Genomic DNA, 16,982 nt, shown 5'->3' on the forward strand with positions numbered 1-16,982 from the left:
GCAAATATACACACATATATAATACAGGCTGGCCCTCTTTTTCAGAATTTTTGGCGGGCCTTTTTATATATATATATGTGGTCTCGGGCTGCAATTATAATGTTGGCCATTTTTATATTTTAGGTGAAAATGTTCTAAGATCTAAAATGAATAGGATCTTAAAGGTGCCAAATTTTGGTTGGCTAAACAAACAAGCAACATCTGGTGATTATTTGTTTCACAGATGCGACTATACACGTTTTAGCCCATATTGGCCATTACAGTTGCTCAAACTGGCTATACTAGGACAAAATGACAAAAGATCTTTCTGGGAACGTTCTTTCAAAGAGAATTCTTTTGTCAGACTATCGGACAAAATTATTAAACATGGCCGACTTCTTTGCAAATGATCTGTCATTGGTTGGCAAAAAATATTGTTTGTTAAATTTCAACGATGAATGTTCGTTTTGGCTGAAATCATCAGTTTTGATCCACTTTAGGCTAATGTGCACGGACACCTTTAGCACAGGCTTCTTCACAGCAGAGGATGGAGGAAGCACCAATCTTGGTTGTTACCCATGGTCCATACCACAGCATGATCAAAGGAGAGTACCCCTAAGGTCAGCTCACCAGTTTTCCCAGTGACCTGATCGGAGACCGGGGGTGCCATCTGCAGTCAGCCCTGAGGACCTACAAAGGACCCCTGGGTGACTGTTTAGTAAGCCTACTGTTAGGGCAACCCAAGTGTGCCCTAACAGCGGCCTGTGTCATAGTGACAGGGGTATGCTAATACATTAAAAGTGTGAAATAAAATAGTAATCTCATAATCCCATTGTGTATGTATGTATGTATGTATGTATATATATATATATATATATATATATATATATATATATATAATCTCACACACTGCTCAAAAAAATAAAGGGAACACTTAAACAACACAATGTAACTCCAAGTCAATCACACTTCTGTGAAATCAAACTGTCCACTTAGGAAGCAACACTGAGTGACAATCAATTTCACATGCTGTTGTGCAAATGGGATAGACAACAGGTGGAAATTATAGGATATTAGCAAGACACCCCCAATAAAGGAGTGGTTCTGCAGGTGGTGACCACAGACCACTTCTCAGTTCCTATGCTTCCTGGCTGATGTTTTGGTCACTTTAGAATGCTGGCGGTGCTTTCACTCTAGTGGTAGCATGAGACGGAGTCTACAACCCACACAAGTGGCTCAGGTAGTGCAGCTTATCCAGGATGGCACATCAAGGCGAGCTGTGGCAAGAAGGTTTGCTGTGTCTGTCAGCGTAGTGTCCAGAGCATGGAGGCGCTACCAGGAGACAGGCCAGTACATCAGGAGACGTGGAGGAGGCCGTAGGAGGGCAACAACCCAGCAGCAGGACCGCTACCTCCGCCTTTGTGCAAGGAGGAACAGGAGGAGCACTGCCAGAGCCCTGCAAAATGACCTCCAGCAGGCCACAAATGTGCATGTGTCTGCTCAAACGGTCAGAAACAGACTCTATGAGGGCCCGACGTCCACAAGTGGGGGTTGTGCTTACAGCCCAACACCGTGCAGGACGTTTGGCATTTGCCAGAGAACACCAAGATTGGCAAATTCGCCACTGGCGCCCTGTGCTCTTCACAGATGAAAGCAGGTTCACACTGAGCACATGTGACAGACGTGACAGAGTCTTGAGATGCCGTGGAGAACGTTCTGCTGCCTGCAACATCCTCCAGCATGACTGCCATTAGGTACCGAGATGAGATCCTCAGACCCCTTGTGAGACCATATGCTGGTGCGGTTGGCCCTGGGTTCCTCCTAATGCAAGACAATGCTAGACCTCATGTGGCTGGAGTGTGTCAGCAGTTCCTGCAAGACGAAGGCATTGATGCTATGGACTGGCCCGCCCGTTCCCCAGACCTGAATCCAATTGAGCACATCTGGGACATCATGTCTCGCTCTATCCATCAACGTCACGTTGCACCACAGACTGTCCAGGAGTTGGCAGATGCTTTAGTCCAGGTCTGGGAGGAGATCCCTCAGGAGACCATCCGCCACCTCATCAGGAGCATGCACAGGCGTTGTAGGGAGGTCATACAGGCACGTGGAGGCCACACACTACTGAGCCTCATTTTGACTTGTTTTAAGGCCATTACATCAAAGTTGGATCAGCCTGTAGTGTGTTTTTCCACTTTAATTTTGAGTGTGACTCCAAATCCAGACCTCCATGGGTTGAAAAATTTGATTTCCATTTTTTTTATTTTTGTGTGATTTTTGTTGTCAGCACATTCAACTATGTAAAGAGCAAAGTATTTCAGAAGAATATTTAATTAATTCAGATCTAGGATGTTATTTTTGTGTTCCCTTTATTTTTTTGAGCAGTGTATATCTGTACAAAAAGCACAAATAAAATAGGATATAATATAAAATGTTATCGTGCATACATTAAATATTTATAAAAAATAAAATAAAATACACATTAGGAATCTACACAGCCATAATAACCAGAAGATTTCAATTGTCAGGTTATTTAGTGTAAAACATGAACAGCATAACATTCTCTTTCTGCAGGGGAAAAACAATCAAATTACACCTTCATTTATATGTAACCAGGCCTCAGACCACTAAGTCAATGAAAATATAAAACAGTTAATGCTGCCTGCATGCTAAGAGGCAAAACCACACACACAAATAAAAAAAATATTTTTTGCTTGCCATTAAGATTTTTTTTCAGGCCTGGTCATTAAGGAGTATAGAATAAGTATTTTGCCATTGTATGACCCAATTAAATGGGCACCTTTTGTTTGGCACTTTATAGTTACTGTATGGTATGGCTATTTTGCCAATTGTAAGGGTGGTACTGCTCAGGGCACTTCTGGAACAATCCAGAATGTGAATGAAACCTGTGTTTTTATTAGAGAAGTGACATTCAGAATTCACTTTCATACATAACTATCCCATTTCTTTATTACTTTTTAATACGCCTATTTGTTTTTCCAGTTTGCTTGTGCTGTTTAAACTGATAAATCCTGGGTAAATTTAACCGGTAATTTAACCATATCTGTTAAAGCAATATTTAATGTGTCGACCAGAGACGGCTCTGTCTAGAAGTACTGCTTGACTCCTCCTGTGATGAAGAAACTCACTATCTGTCATGCTTTTGTTAGGTAGCTGGCCAGCTGATATCAGACTATACAAGCACAACTGATTGATTTGTAATATGAGTGACTGGCACAGACTATCTCTGGACGTTCTTCTGCGCTTGTGGAATTTGACCATTTGTACAGATCCATATTTACACCTGGGTTGTATGCACCTGTCCACAAACAGTAGTTGGTTAATTCTGGTCCTGTCTGGAATTGATTTGTAGAAACTAGTAATTCTTTTTCCGTATTTCAGTATAGTATATTTAATAAGAGCATAAACCAAAGGTACAATTATAAATATATCCCTATCCCAAAAGTAGTATATAATCGTGCTAAATTCAACACAAGCACGTGGTGGGCAGAGTCGCCAAACACTATTACCAGACTCCAACCTACTTCCCCTTAGATCGTCTACCAGGATAGGTTTAGGTTCATAGCGATGAGAGGATAAGTGTATATAGCTGCACAGAGTCACCAGGCTATTGTAGCCCTATATTAGCCCTTCGCACAAGTATCTTCTCTGAATAGTGTAAATGACAATTAGTGCACTTTCATTGAGTAGACCCTTGGTTTGTTGTGAGTCCCAGGTAACCCATATATGAACCAAACCTCCCCGCTATGAATCGGAGGTAAACCGAGTCGGCTACACGACTTACTCTGTGGGGCAAAAAAAGGAGGCATTTACCATATGGGGGACTATAGATGGTGTAGAGGCAGCGTAATGGTGGGCTAGGGCTGGAAACGTGCGGAGTCTGATATCTGGCATATTCAGTGCAAATGAGTCATGGATGGAAGAAGTATTCATGGCGATCCGGATTGCATGGCATTACAAATTTTGTCCTGGGGCCCATATGACTCTAGTTACATCCTTGATTTGGGTATCGGTTATATGATATGGATTTGCCAATATAAATATTGCTATTCATTGAATCTAATAATAAAGCAACATGCAGTAAGCTGTAAAGCTCCCCAGAGTGGTGGCTGCAGACAAGACTTTGGCAGTGATTTTATTATACTGAAATATGCCTATTTCAGGAGAAAATGGCAGCGCGATGGTTAGTTGCGCCGGTAACTGCAACTTCGCCGCACTCACGCCAGGTTTATAATTGTGGGCAAGGAAAAGGGAGGTGCCGGCAGGCCCGTCTCATTTACCATTTTCTACGCCTGTTTCAGGTGTAGATAAAGGTCAAAATAGAAGACCGCTCGGAAGCTGTCTTACATTTAGAAGTGGCGGTGGAGGCGTCGAAGTTATGGAGAGGCCTGCATCTCTTCATAACTTCGGCGGCTCCACTGCCAGTGCAGGGCTTTATTAAGACCGGCGTCTAAAACACCGGACTGAAAAAAATGTGCCCCTTTATATTTTTTAAAGGGGTTGTGAAGGGATTTTACATTGATGACCTATACAGTTGCAATAAAAAGTATGTGAACCATTTGGAATGATATGGATTTCTGCACAAATTGGTCATAAAATGTGATCTGATCTTCATCTAAGTCACAACAATAGACAATCACAGTCTGCTTAAACTAATAAAGCACAATGAATTAAATGTTACCATGTTTTTATTGAACACACCATGTAAACATTCACAGTGCAGGTGGAAAAAGTATGTGAACACTTGGATTTAATAACTGGTTGAACCTCCTTTTGGCAGCAATAACTTCAACCAAACGTTTCCTGTAGTTGCAGATCAGACGTGCACAACGGTCAGGAGTAATTCTTGACCATTCCTCTTTACAGAACTGTTTCAGTTCAGCAATATTCTTGGGATGTCTGGTGTGAATCGCTTTCTTGAGGTCATGCCACAGCATCTCAATCTGGTTGAGGTCAGGACTCTGACTGGGCCACTCCAGAAGGCATATTTTCTTCTGTTTAAGCCATTCTGTTGTTTATTTTACTTCTATGCTTTGGGTCGTTGTCCTGTTGCAACACCCATCTTCTGTTGAGCTTCAGCTGGTGGACAGATGGCCTTAAGTTCTCCTGCAAAATGTCTTGATAAACTTGGGAATTCATTTTTCCTTCGATAATAGCAATCCATCCAGGCCCTGACGCAGCAAAGCAGACCAAAATCCATATTATTCCAAAGGGTTCACATACTTTTTCTTGCAACTAATCAGGATATTAAAGGGGTTCTCCAGGAATTAAGAAAATAAAAATATGTAAATATTACTTTGTTAATATATATTACCTTTTATTAATTATAATGGCTCGTTTTGTCTAAAGAGCAATCGGGGTAAATAAAATGGCCGCCGTCCTATTAGTACACACAAAACCTGTCCTAATCACACAGGAGGACAAGTTACTGCCTCATCCTTCTCCCCCTGCTTGTCAGGGATTATGATCCTGAATACAGTTTGTGATCATCAACTGAATATCTGTAGGAATGGAGTTCATGAGGAGACATGAAGTACAGAGAGGAGGTGGGGATGTCGCTAATAAACAGCAGCACTTGTCTCCATTACCACAGCCCCACATTACCACAATCTGTCCTACCCTCTCTATACTTCATGTCTCATCATGAACTCCATTCTAACAGAGATTCATCTGAAGATTTTATCATCTGTATAGAAGACTATAATCCCTAACAGGTAGGAGAGGAGGATAAGGTAGCTCTTTGGCTCAGGGTTCCAAACTGACTTGTCCTATGTGATTAGGGCATGTTTTGTGTGTACGTCGGCCATTTTATTTCTGCTAATGATTGTTCCCTAGACAAAACGAGCTATTATAACTAATAAAAGATATATGGGAAAATATATATATATATATAAGATGAGAAAACGGACAGCACTCCAGGTAAAAGTAAGTGGTGTTTTATTCACCCATGTGGATGGCAACGTTTCAGCTCATACAAGAGCCTTTGTCAAGCTTGACAAAGGCTCTTGTATGAGCTGAAACGTTGCCATCCACATGGGTGAATAAAACACCACTTACTTTTACCTGGAGTGCTGTCCGTTTTCTCATCTTCCATTGACGGGGTAAGCTACTACATCCCTGGACATAGCACCCTTCTTGTGTTATTCTTCCGGTGCCGCCATTATTTTCCTTTTTTTATATATATATATATATATATATATATATATATATATATTTTTTTTTTTTCTCTACCCTTTTTAGTTGTTTCTCTTCCCTGTCTGCTGTGCGTGGGGTTAATTCACTGGCTGGTTTAGAGCAAAGTGGTGAGTTGGGTGTGGTCTCGGGTCTCTTTTTATATCCTTTGGCTTGGAGACTGAGATCAAATGGTTTGTCTGCCTTGCATGTGAGATGCTTGCTCTGTGCATGGATGAGATCTGAGGGCCATCCAAGTTTGACATATGGTCCCGATAGGGAGTGGGGGAAACTCCCCACCTTACAATGTTATGAATTACTAGACCATAAGCAGGGAAAAGGGAGCGGGTCACCTCCTAAAGCTTCCCTCAAATGACCCTAGTCTCCAAGCCAAAGGATCTAAAGAGACCTTAGACCCGGGGCTGCGAGCTTCTATTGGCTGATAAGAGTCAAGTGACCCTTATTGGCTAATGCATTTTTTTGTAATATCTCATGCAGGGATGTCCTTTTGAACAGCTCACTCTCAGACAGCAGCACTGCACTATGTGGAGACTAAGGATCTGAGGGCTTCTATTGGCTGATAAGGGACATGTGACCGTGTGTATGGCAGTTGGGATATGAGGAGAAAGACCTGGCTAATGTAGGTCATGTGATGTGCCATATTTGCATTTTTTGGGGATATATTTCAGGAAAGGTACGTCCTAGAGAGCGGGGACCCGGTCTAAAACCTTCCCGGACACCTGATGTACTTGTGTGCCAAGTTTCGTGATTGTAAATGCGACGGTGTGGATTCCTTTAGCGGACATACAGTCCTGATCAAAAGTTTGAAAAATGGCAAAAATCATATTTTACATTGTTGGATCTTAACAAGGTTCCAAGTAGAGCTTCAACATGCCACAACAAGAAATGAGTGCGACACCACATTTTTTTTGAGCATTCAATTAATTGAAAATAACGATTAAACTGAAACAGGCAGTTTTTCAGCTGATCCAAATTTTAGGATCACATGCCTTTTTTTAAAAGGCCAAATATGTGCAAAGATGTGGATTCATTGTCATTTTCTGTCAGGTAGTCCCACGTTGTGATGGCAAAGGCAAAAAAACTCTCCCTTTTTTGAACGTGGTCAGGTTGTTGAACTGCATAAGCAGGGTCTCTCACAGCACGCCATCGCTGCTGAGGTGGGACGCAGTAAGACAGTCATTTGGAATTTTTTAAATGATCCTGAGGGTTATGGAACAAAAAAGTCAAGTGGAAGACCCAACAAAAATTTCATCAGCACTGAGCCGGAGGATCCAATTGGCTGTCCGTCAAGACACTGGACGATCCTCGACACAAATTAAGGCCCTTACTGGTCCTGACTGCAGCCCCATAACCATCAGACGGTATCTGAGACTGAAGGGCTTCAAAAACAAAAAATGTCTTCAAAGGCCTCGTTTCCTTGAACGCCACAGAACTGCTCGTTTGGACTTTGCAAGAGAGCACCAAACATGGGACATTCAAAGGTGGAAGAAAGTTTTATTCTCTGATTAGAGAAAATTTAACCTTGATGGTTTCCAACGTTACTGGCATGACAAGCAGATCCCACCTGAGATGTTTTCTACGTGCCACAGTGGAGGGGGTGCCATAATGGTCTGGGTGCTTTTTCGTTCAGTGGAACAATGGAGCTTCAGGAAGTGCAGGGGCGTCAAACGGCCGCTGGCTGTGTCCAGATGTTGCAGAGAGCATTCCTCATGACTGAGGGCCCTCGTCTGTGTGGTAACGACTGGGTTTTTCAACATGACAACGCTACAGTACACAAGGCCCGCAGGACAAGGGACTTCTTCCAGGAGAATAACATCACTCTTTTGGCCCATCCTGCGTGTTCCCCTGATCTAAATCCAATTGAGAACCTTTGGGGATGGATGGCAAGGGAAGTTTACAAAAATGGACAACAGTTCCAGACAGTAGATGGCCTTCGTGCGTCCGTCTTCACCACTTGGAGAAATGTTCCCACTCACCTCATGGAAACGCTTGTATCAAGCATGCCGAAACAAATTTTTGAAGTGATAAACAATAACGGCGGAGCTACTCATTACTGAGTTCATGTTTGGAAGTTGGATTTCTGTTTTGGGGGTGTTAAATTGAATGCTTAATTGCATTAAATTGAATGCTCAAATGTTTTGTCTCACTCCCATTTCTTCTTGTTGCATGTTGAAGCTCTACTTGGAACCTTGTTAAGATCCAAGCATGCTAAATATGATTTTTTTTTTGCCATTTTCAAGTGGTCTTAAACTTTTGATCAGGACTGTACAAACACACATACATACACTCTCAGCTTTATATATTAGATTATTTAGGTATTTTCATTTTCCTAATTCCCGGAGAACCCTTTTAATACCTGATCAGTGGGGGTCCAACACCCACACTCCCACCAATTAGCTGTTGGAAGAGGAGGTGGCACTCCATTTGAGCACTGCTTCCTCTTCATTAAACTAGGTGTAATCCAGTGGCGTAGTACAATTACAAGTACTCACTCCATTCAAGTGAATTACATTTGCTTCAGAGACGCTGGGTAGTATAATGAAGCGGAAGTAGCGCTCGCATAGAGCTTTGCCTCTTCAAACATTTGATTGCTGAGGTGCTGGGCCCCAGCTGATCTGATATTGATGACCTATACTGAAGATACATCATCAATATAAAACCCCTGCACAACCCCTTTTAAGTCAAGATCTATGCAAGGAATTTTCTGCTTTGTATTGGAATAATCAATTCTTCTGACTTAATCAAGATATATTATGAAGTCAATTTTGGATGAGGTCTTATAAGATGTAGATTTGTATTGTGTATGGATATGTATGTCCTGCATTCATATCACAGTTGTATGCTTGTCATTTCATTAACAAATACACAATCTAAAAATCTTCTGTAGTACAGAGGAACTCTGGACTAATGCTATGAATGCAGAAGATTTACAATGTGTATTCAAAGATGCTGATGGCCGGGCTGTTGCCTTGGATATTGTACACTGTTGGTTCCTGCCCTGCCTGGATTGAGGATAGTGTTTTCAATCTGATTGATCGATTGATAAATGACCTGATATGGGGCAGAAAAAGGGTCCGTATTAAGTTACAATATTTGCGAATGGCGGCAGGTAATGGTGGCCTAGGCCTACCCCATTTCCAAATTTATTACCTGTCTTCACAACTACAGTGGTGCATCAATACTGGGGATGGAGTATTATTATCCCATATTTCAGGGCAACTTCAACAGCATACACATAATATATTCAGTATACTGGAATCTGGGCTTCTCGAGCGTGTGGATTTTCCCTGCCCCATCGGGGCGGCGCTACAGAAGACCTGGAATAAAATTTAAGGTGCTTATCCAGGCCCCTCAAGTGCTGGATTTTTCCCCGTTATGGGATAACCCGGCGTTAACTGAATTCTCGACACTTAATGAAAATGAATATTGGACTCGAAGAGGTATTACGTTAATCTCACATATATGCACAAAAGGGAAAATTAAATTAATAGGGGAACTGTTTCAACATACACCAATAACGGCATTAGAACACTATAGATATTATCAATTACAACATGCATTAGCATGCACGCTTAAAAAAATACCTTTGACAATAGTTATTCAGAGGTTTTTATCACTTTGCTATAATATAGTCGGGAATAAAGTTAAGATTTCACTAATATATAGGAGATTTATTGAGGAATTAAGCACGGTTACTAAATTTAAAAGTGTAGATAAATGGAAGGCGGATATAGGGGAATGTAACCCTTCACAATGGCGGGAAATATATCAAAATATCAAGAAGGCCTCCCTTTCACGACAACACCGGTTGACACAATTCAAAATAATACATCGTCTATACGTTACTCCGAGTCTCCTATCTAAAATGTATAGTAATAAGGGTCAGGAATTTAGTTGCTTGAAATGCTCTTTTGTCGCTGCCGGTTTTGTGCATATGCTGTGGGATTGCCCAGTTATTAAGACCTTTTGGGGTAGCATATTTCAGGAGATGGCGGTACGAAGTGGGAATAGCCCCCCCTTAACTATCGAAGTAGTCGTGCTAGGACTTCTCCCCCCTGAGTATAAAAAAAGAGCTACCAAAAATGAACAGATCTACTGGCTGAAGGGATTCCTGTTGGCTAAGGTAATGATTCTGCGACAATGGGTGAAAGATAGATCCCCAACAATAAAGGAATGGCAAAGTTTAATGGCAAGAATAACCGACTTTGAGGACATGAAACGGCGTGGGGTGAGCTATCCTACAGAGACGGGAGCATTGAGAGGGGAAATGGCGAGAGGCAACGCTTCGATTGGAACTGATGACCACCCATGAGTTGTGGCATAATAATAATAATAATAATAATATTGCCATGGATGAGGAGGCAGAAGACCTTGGGAAAAAGATCTCTATCGCTTCATCACATTACCTTTACTTAGCCCTCATGATTTTCTTGTGTCAGCAAGTGATAGTGCTCACCTGAACGAGCCTTACCCATCTACCCGCTTCTACCATACTTTGCATATTTGAGTTTTCTGCCGCTGAAGCAAATGGTATGAATGACTTCTGCAATACCTGGGGAGAAATTCTAAGTACAGTATACATAGTTGTACTTGCATTGTCTGTAAAATTGAGTGTTTTCAATGGCACTTTTTGGGATCCTCTGTCCTGTGAAAAAGTAATGAAGGGAATAGAGGTCGACATCACCTTCTGGCTCCCTGCAACAGGTCAGAGCTTGGCCACATCCCTAGCAACCAATAGGAAAATTGCCTACCTCTTACTATATAAGGAACTCCCAGCAGCCATTTTCTGCTGTATTTTTGCAGTTCTGAGAGCGACAGCAGTGACATTGTTGTGCTCTGTGCTTTCACCTGGGTCCTATTCCTTATCCAATTACATTAGATAGTTAGTGTATAAGTGTGTATGTGTGTGTGTGTGTGTATGTGTGTGTGTGTATATATATATATATATATATATTTATTAATATTACAGATAGTCAGTGTAGGTTAGATAGTGATATAGTGTAGCTGATGGTTCCAGTGCAGGGTATTAGGTAGTGTGATAGGAAATACTGTGCTGTGATAGGGATTAGTGTCTTTTTTTTAAAAAAAAATTATTTTTCCCAAAGACGAAAGACAGTCAAGTCATTTGCTGTCTGTTTTTCTGAAGAGAGAGAGATTTCTCTGCTGCCCATACATACATACATACATACATACATACATGCTGCATACATACAGACATACAGACATGCTACAGACATGCTGCAGACATACAGACATGCTACAGACATGCTGCAGACATACAGACATGCATAGCTGCAGACATACAGACATGCATAGCTGCAGACATACAGACATGCATAGCTGCAGACATACAGACATGCATAGCTGCAGACATACAGACATGCATGCTGCAGACAGACATACATACATGCTGCAGACAGACATACATACATGCTGCAGACAGACATACATACATGCTGCAGACAGACATACATACATGCTGCAGACAGACAGACATACATACATGCTGCAGACAGACAGACATACATGCTGCAGACAGACAGACATACATGCTGCAGACAGACAGACATACATGCTGCAGACAGACATACATACATGCTGCAGACAGACATACATACATGCTGCAGACAGACATACATACATGCTGCAGACAGACATACATACATGCTGCAGACAGACATACATACATGCTGCAGACAGACATACATACATGCTGCAGACAGACATACATACATGCTGCAGACAGACATACATACATGCTGCAGACAGACATACATACATGCTGCAGACAGACATACATACATGCTGCAGACAGACATACATACATGCTGCAGACAGACATACATACATGCTGCAGACAGACATACATACATGCTGCAGACAGACATACATACATACATGCTGCAGACAGACATACATACATGCTGCAGACAGACATACATACATGCATAGCTGCAGACAGACATACATACATGCTGCAGACAGACATACATACATGCTGCAGACAGACATACATACATGCTGCAGACAGACATACATACATGCTGCAGACATACATACATACATGCTGCAGACATACATACATACATACATACATGCTGCAGACAGACATACATACATACATACATACATGCTGCAGACAGACATACATACATACATACATGCTGCAGACAGACATACATACATACATACATGCTGCAGACAGACATACATACATACATACATACATGCTGCAGACATACATACATACATACATGCTGCAGACATACATACATGCTGCAGACATACATACATGCTGCAGACATACATACATGCTGCAGACATACATACATGCTGCAGACATAGTGCTGTGATGTCACAACAATACTTAGTCCACCAATTAGTAAGATCTACTCAGACCTGATAAAATGTGAAGTTGCATGTATTGCGCCAAAAATATGTGCATCATTAGTGCCGATTTGCGCAATTGCGAATATATTGGAGCACTCCATCAGGAGTTCTTCCTCGGTTCGCAGCAACTTTCGGGACTATTTTTTCTCCAGTCTCAGGAAACTTATAGCAGCTTGATAAATGTATCAAAAGTGAGCCACACCTGTATTGCACGCGCAATATGCGCAAATTACATTGCCAATTTTAGCAATCCGGAAAATAATGACCGGAGATTGCGAATTCTAGAATTTGCATATTTATGGCACATTAGGCCATAAATTTGCAAAATATTGCGAAAACTAATATTGCCTATGCCGCTCATCCCTATACTTTTATAACAAAGATGTCCACAGGGGCTGTGTGTGTGACCCTGGGGAAGGCAGTCACATAGGATGCAGCTGTTTTTCCTATGGTAATGATCAGGTAGGAGCCTTCTGCCAAACCATAGGGAACAGAAGGACTATTCTCTTTCAGAATTAAGAGGGCACTGTGGCACAAAAAAATCTAAAAACTGGAACATGTCTTGGAAGCTTTCAGTGTCTACTTAATGCCCACTTGATGGTAGGTCAAGCTCGTTTGAGGCTAGTAATTTACCGTATTTGTCTATATACCGTATTAGGACTGCTGTGTAAGAGTTTGTTCACATGGGACATTGGCAGTGTGTTGGCTCTCCTTTAAAAAGAACCAGTATGGAGACTTTTTGCAGTGTTCCATGGTATGGAGACGTAGTGGAAATTCTCCATGAAAAAAAAAAATATAGCAAAGAGAGCTCTCCTAGGGAAAGTCTGACTTTTTGAACGTAGACCATGACAAGGGAAAATAGCCAAACCAAATATCCATCCATAGACATCTGTTTCAGGGTGCTTGACCCTCATTTGGTAGAGTCTACAGATGGACATTATATAAATTGACATTGATTTAACTGAATTAACTATTAATAGTAATTAACCCTTGCCGTAGACCTTTATAGGTCCATAGACCTTATAGAACCAATGGTAGCCATGTCTTTTTTGCACCTGCCGTGTGGGTATAGTGACCAGACTGTCCCCACTGTCACTGGTGGGAAGAGGGACAACTAACCAGTTCTAAAGTGTGCTAAATAACTTCATGTCACTGATCTCTGGCCCCCTGTGAGTTGGATAAGTTTAATAGTTACATTTTCTATTCACTTGTAAGGCTAGGTTAACATCTGCACCAAAGTTTTCCAGCAGGCAAAAAAGGACAAAAATAGTGGTCCCTCAAGATACAATATTAATTGGTTTCAGGATGACCATTGTATGTTGAAACCATTTTTAAGTTGAGTAATCGGTTCCAAAGCCCCAAAATGTCATCCAAGATGAGAAAATGAAGATTTAAGAAATATAAGCAGATAACTAGGACAGATAAATCAAGTCCTTACATATAAACGTCAGGAATAGCTGCTAACTAGCAACTAATCTAGCTATTTTACCAGAGAAGTGGCCTTAATTACATGGCTCTGAGGCTGAGACATTGTATGTTGAGTCTGGTTTCAACTTACGATGGGTTAGAAAAGACCATTGTATGTTGAAAATATTGTATCTTGAGGAATCACTGTACTGCTGAATGCAGGATACTAGAATCCATACTGTACCGGTAATGACCCCAATTATAGCCAATGGTTATATTGCCACTGGTGTCCGGCATATGCCATATCCAGTGACTCCAATTTCTGGTAATCATGTGCACCCTATTCTAGTCAAGAAAGTTGTACAGACAGACTGAGCCTCATTTCATAGGAAGGTTATTGGTGCATCAGTGTGTTTGACCTATGGAAGAAAATCTGAGCACCAGTCAATGGACGTCATGCTGAAGACATGACGGAATAAAATATTTTCTACTGCAGATTTCTTTTTAACCGTAACTTCTTTTCAATCTGTGTAAGGCTTCATTCATACGACTGGAAAAAATGTCCATTAAAAACAGATAAACTGTCAATTTTTCATGGCCATTTTGCATTCCTTTTTTGGCCATCTATCTGTTTTTTTAGACCACACAACGCAGTGCCCTCTGAATATATATGTGCCCCTCATAGTGCCCCCAGTATAAATAACGGCTCCCCATCTCTGGTAGTGTTGACCAAAAAAAAAAAATCCCCACAGTGAAGTGCAGGAACACTTTCTCTTGCTCTACTCTACACTGGAGGCAGCAGGACCTGATGCTCCCAGCTTAGCAATGTCCCACGATCACACTGAGAGTGTCATGTGCAGCTGCCTGCAGTACGGAGCAAGTGTTCCCATGTGTGCTTGTGGTGTGGTGAGTATGTTAGATTATTATTTTTTTTCATAGCATACCCATTTTAACGGTCATTAGAGGGTTGCACTTCTGTCTAAAACGGCTGTTAAAAATGGGGCCCGATGATTTCAATGGGGTCTGTCTAGTGGTCAAAAATAGGACATGTCCCATTTTTGGATGTCCATTATTTACTGGGCATTTAAAAACAAAACAAAAAGACAATGGCCATGTGTCATGGAAATGGCCCCATAGATAATGGTTCTTAGAATGGCTGTTAAAAAATGGCAGTCTTGTGAAAGAGGCCTAACTTCACCTCTCAGCTCACCACAAGGAAGCCAAACAGATGTCTACAGCGGTTTCTGTAGCTAGGGATAGTGTTTTGATGTGTATTGCTTGAAAATGTCAGGACTTTTTAGAAGGGTGTAAAGCAATCTTGTACGTACAGACTGTCTTCAGCGTACAATGTTTAGCTCCTTTTTTAACTGATTTGCTTGTTTCCTACAGAAAAAGTTAAAAGACGAAGCAAAGAAAGCAATTGGCCGACTGCAGCTTCGCACCATCAAGCAAGGAGATAAGGTAATATTGGCTGGAAGGATGGTAGACCTTTAGAGCATGCCATGTTAAAAACCCATTATTCTTCCCATATCACAATTCATATACACGTAGTCCATGCATATTTAAATCATTTTGACTGGATCACTGCTATCTGTTACTAAAGCTTTAGCCGTTCTGTTTCTGAGATGAGGTCTCTGTGTCTGCTTCATGTGGCTCTGGGTACATGACCTATATATGAAGATCTATATAAAATGTGTCCACTGTGCGCATTTTGAGACCCATGCTGAGAGCTCTGAACGGGGATTTATGACAGCAATTTATTGCAAGTTTTTTTGTTTTTTTTTGTGGTCAGACTAGCTAAACCTGTAAAACCTCTGTTTTAGTCTATGTAATGCATGTTATCATGGAATCCAGGATTTTCTACAGTAAAATTTGAATCTGGTTACCTCGGCATTGCATTGTATTGGCCATTAGATACTGCATATCAGATAAAAACACGGAACCGCTTTAATTACTGGTTTGGTCTGGCTCCTGCTTATAGACCCCACAAATCGCCATAATGAACAGACCTGTGACAGATTACCATCTGCCTAAGGGCCCCTTTACACTGCCGGAGCATCAGGCAGATAATCCCTAACAATCATTCGTAGCAAAGCTCATTAGCGATTATCTACCGTTGTAAAGGTGCCACCGATTACCTAATGAACAAGTGAAACGCTCATTCATCGGGTTACAGGATCACTTGTGCGGTCACCTAAATCATTGTTTCCCAGCACCAGATCACTGTGTCTAAATGGCACTCTGCTGCCGGCAAATAATGATTCTGTATGCGGACTGGCGATGGCATTAGCGATCACTTCTCTCTAAACTGTGGAGGAGATCGCTGCATGTAAATGCAGAGGTCTTCACTGACGAGCAGGAGCTTGACAGGAAGAAACGCTTCCTTCATGACAATTGTCTGCTGAGCAATGTAAAGGGGTCTGAACATGTTTATTTTTTATTTTTTTTCCTCATTGCTTCATTTCGTACATTGCACCAACATATGCCACAGTGCTGTATGACATAAAAGAGTTCTCCAGGCTTGTACCTTTTAAAGTCTGTTTCAGCTAACCTATGGACAGAAGACACTTTGAGCAGTACTTACCTTTCCATTGCACCACTGATTCTGCGATCTATCCCAACTGGCTGCAGGCTCTTCTTAGGTTGTGACCAGATGTGCTCCTCTGTCTTCCTGTTTAGCTAGGTCTACATTATGTAGCAGAACAGGAAGAAAGAGGAGCACATCCGGTCCCAACGTCAGAAGGAGAGCACCTAGCCAGTCGGACGGTCATATGATCCCAGCCCGGATCATAGAATTGGCGGAGCAACAGAAGGGCAAGTATGTATTAAGGCTAGTTTCACACTAGCGCTTTGAGATCTGGCCAGCTGTTCCACCAGGGAACTCTACATTTTGGCATTGCGGGAAGCTACTGCATGCCATCCGGCCCCATTCACTATAATGGGGACTGGTGGAGATCTAGCTGCAATCCTGAAAATATGCCCAGAATCAGCTG

The 16,982-nt window shown here is 41.6% G+C and overlaps 1 protein-coding gene across 1 annotated transcript in view; it reads left to right on the forward strand.

The window, feature by feature from the left end:
• RNF128 (ring finger protein 128) overlaps positions 1-16,982 on the forward strand; it is an 87,607-nt gene that overhangs the window by 54,195 nt on the left and 16,430 nt on the right. Inside the window, exon 3 of the mRNA XM_040404885.1 lies at positions 15,379-15,450. Within this exon, the coding sequence (XP_040260819.1) occupies positions 15,379-15,450 (72 nt within the window). The remainder of the gene's footprint in view (positions 1-15,378; positions 15,451-16,982) is intronic.

This window comes from Bufo bufo, chromosome 8 (genome assembly GCF_905171765.1).
Source record: "Bufo bufo chromosome 8, aBufBuf1.1, whole genome shotgun sequence".
Taxonomy (NCBI): Eukaryota; Metazoa; Chordata; class Amphibia; order Anura; family Bufonidae; genus Bufo; species Bufo bufo.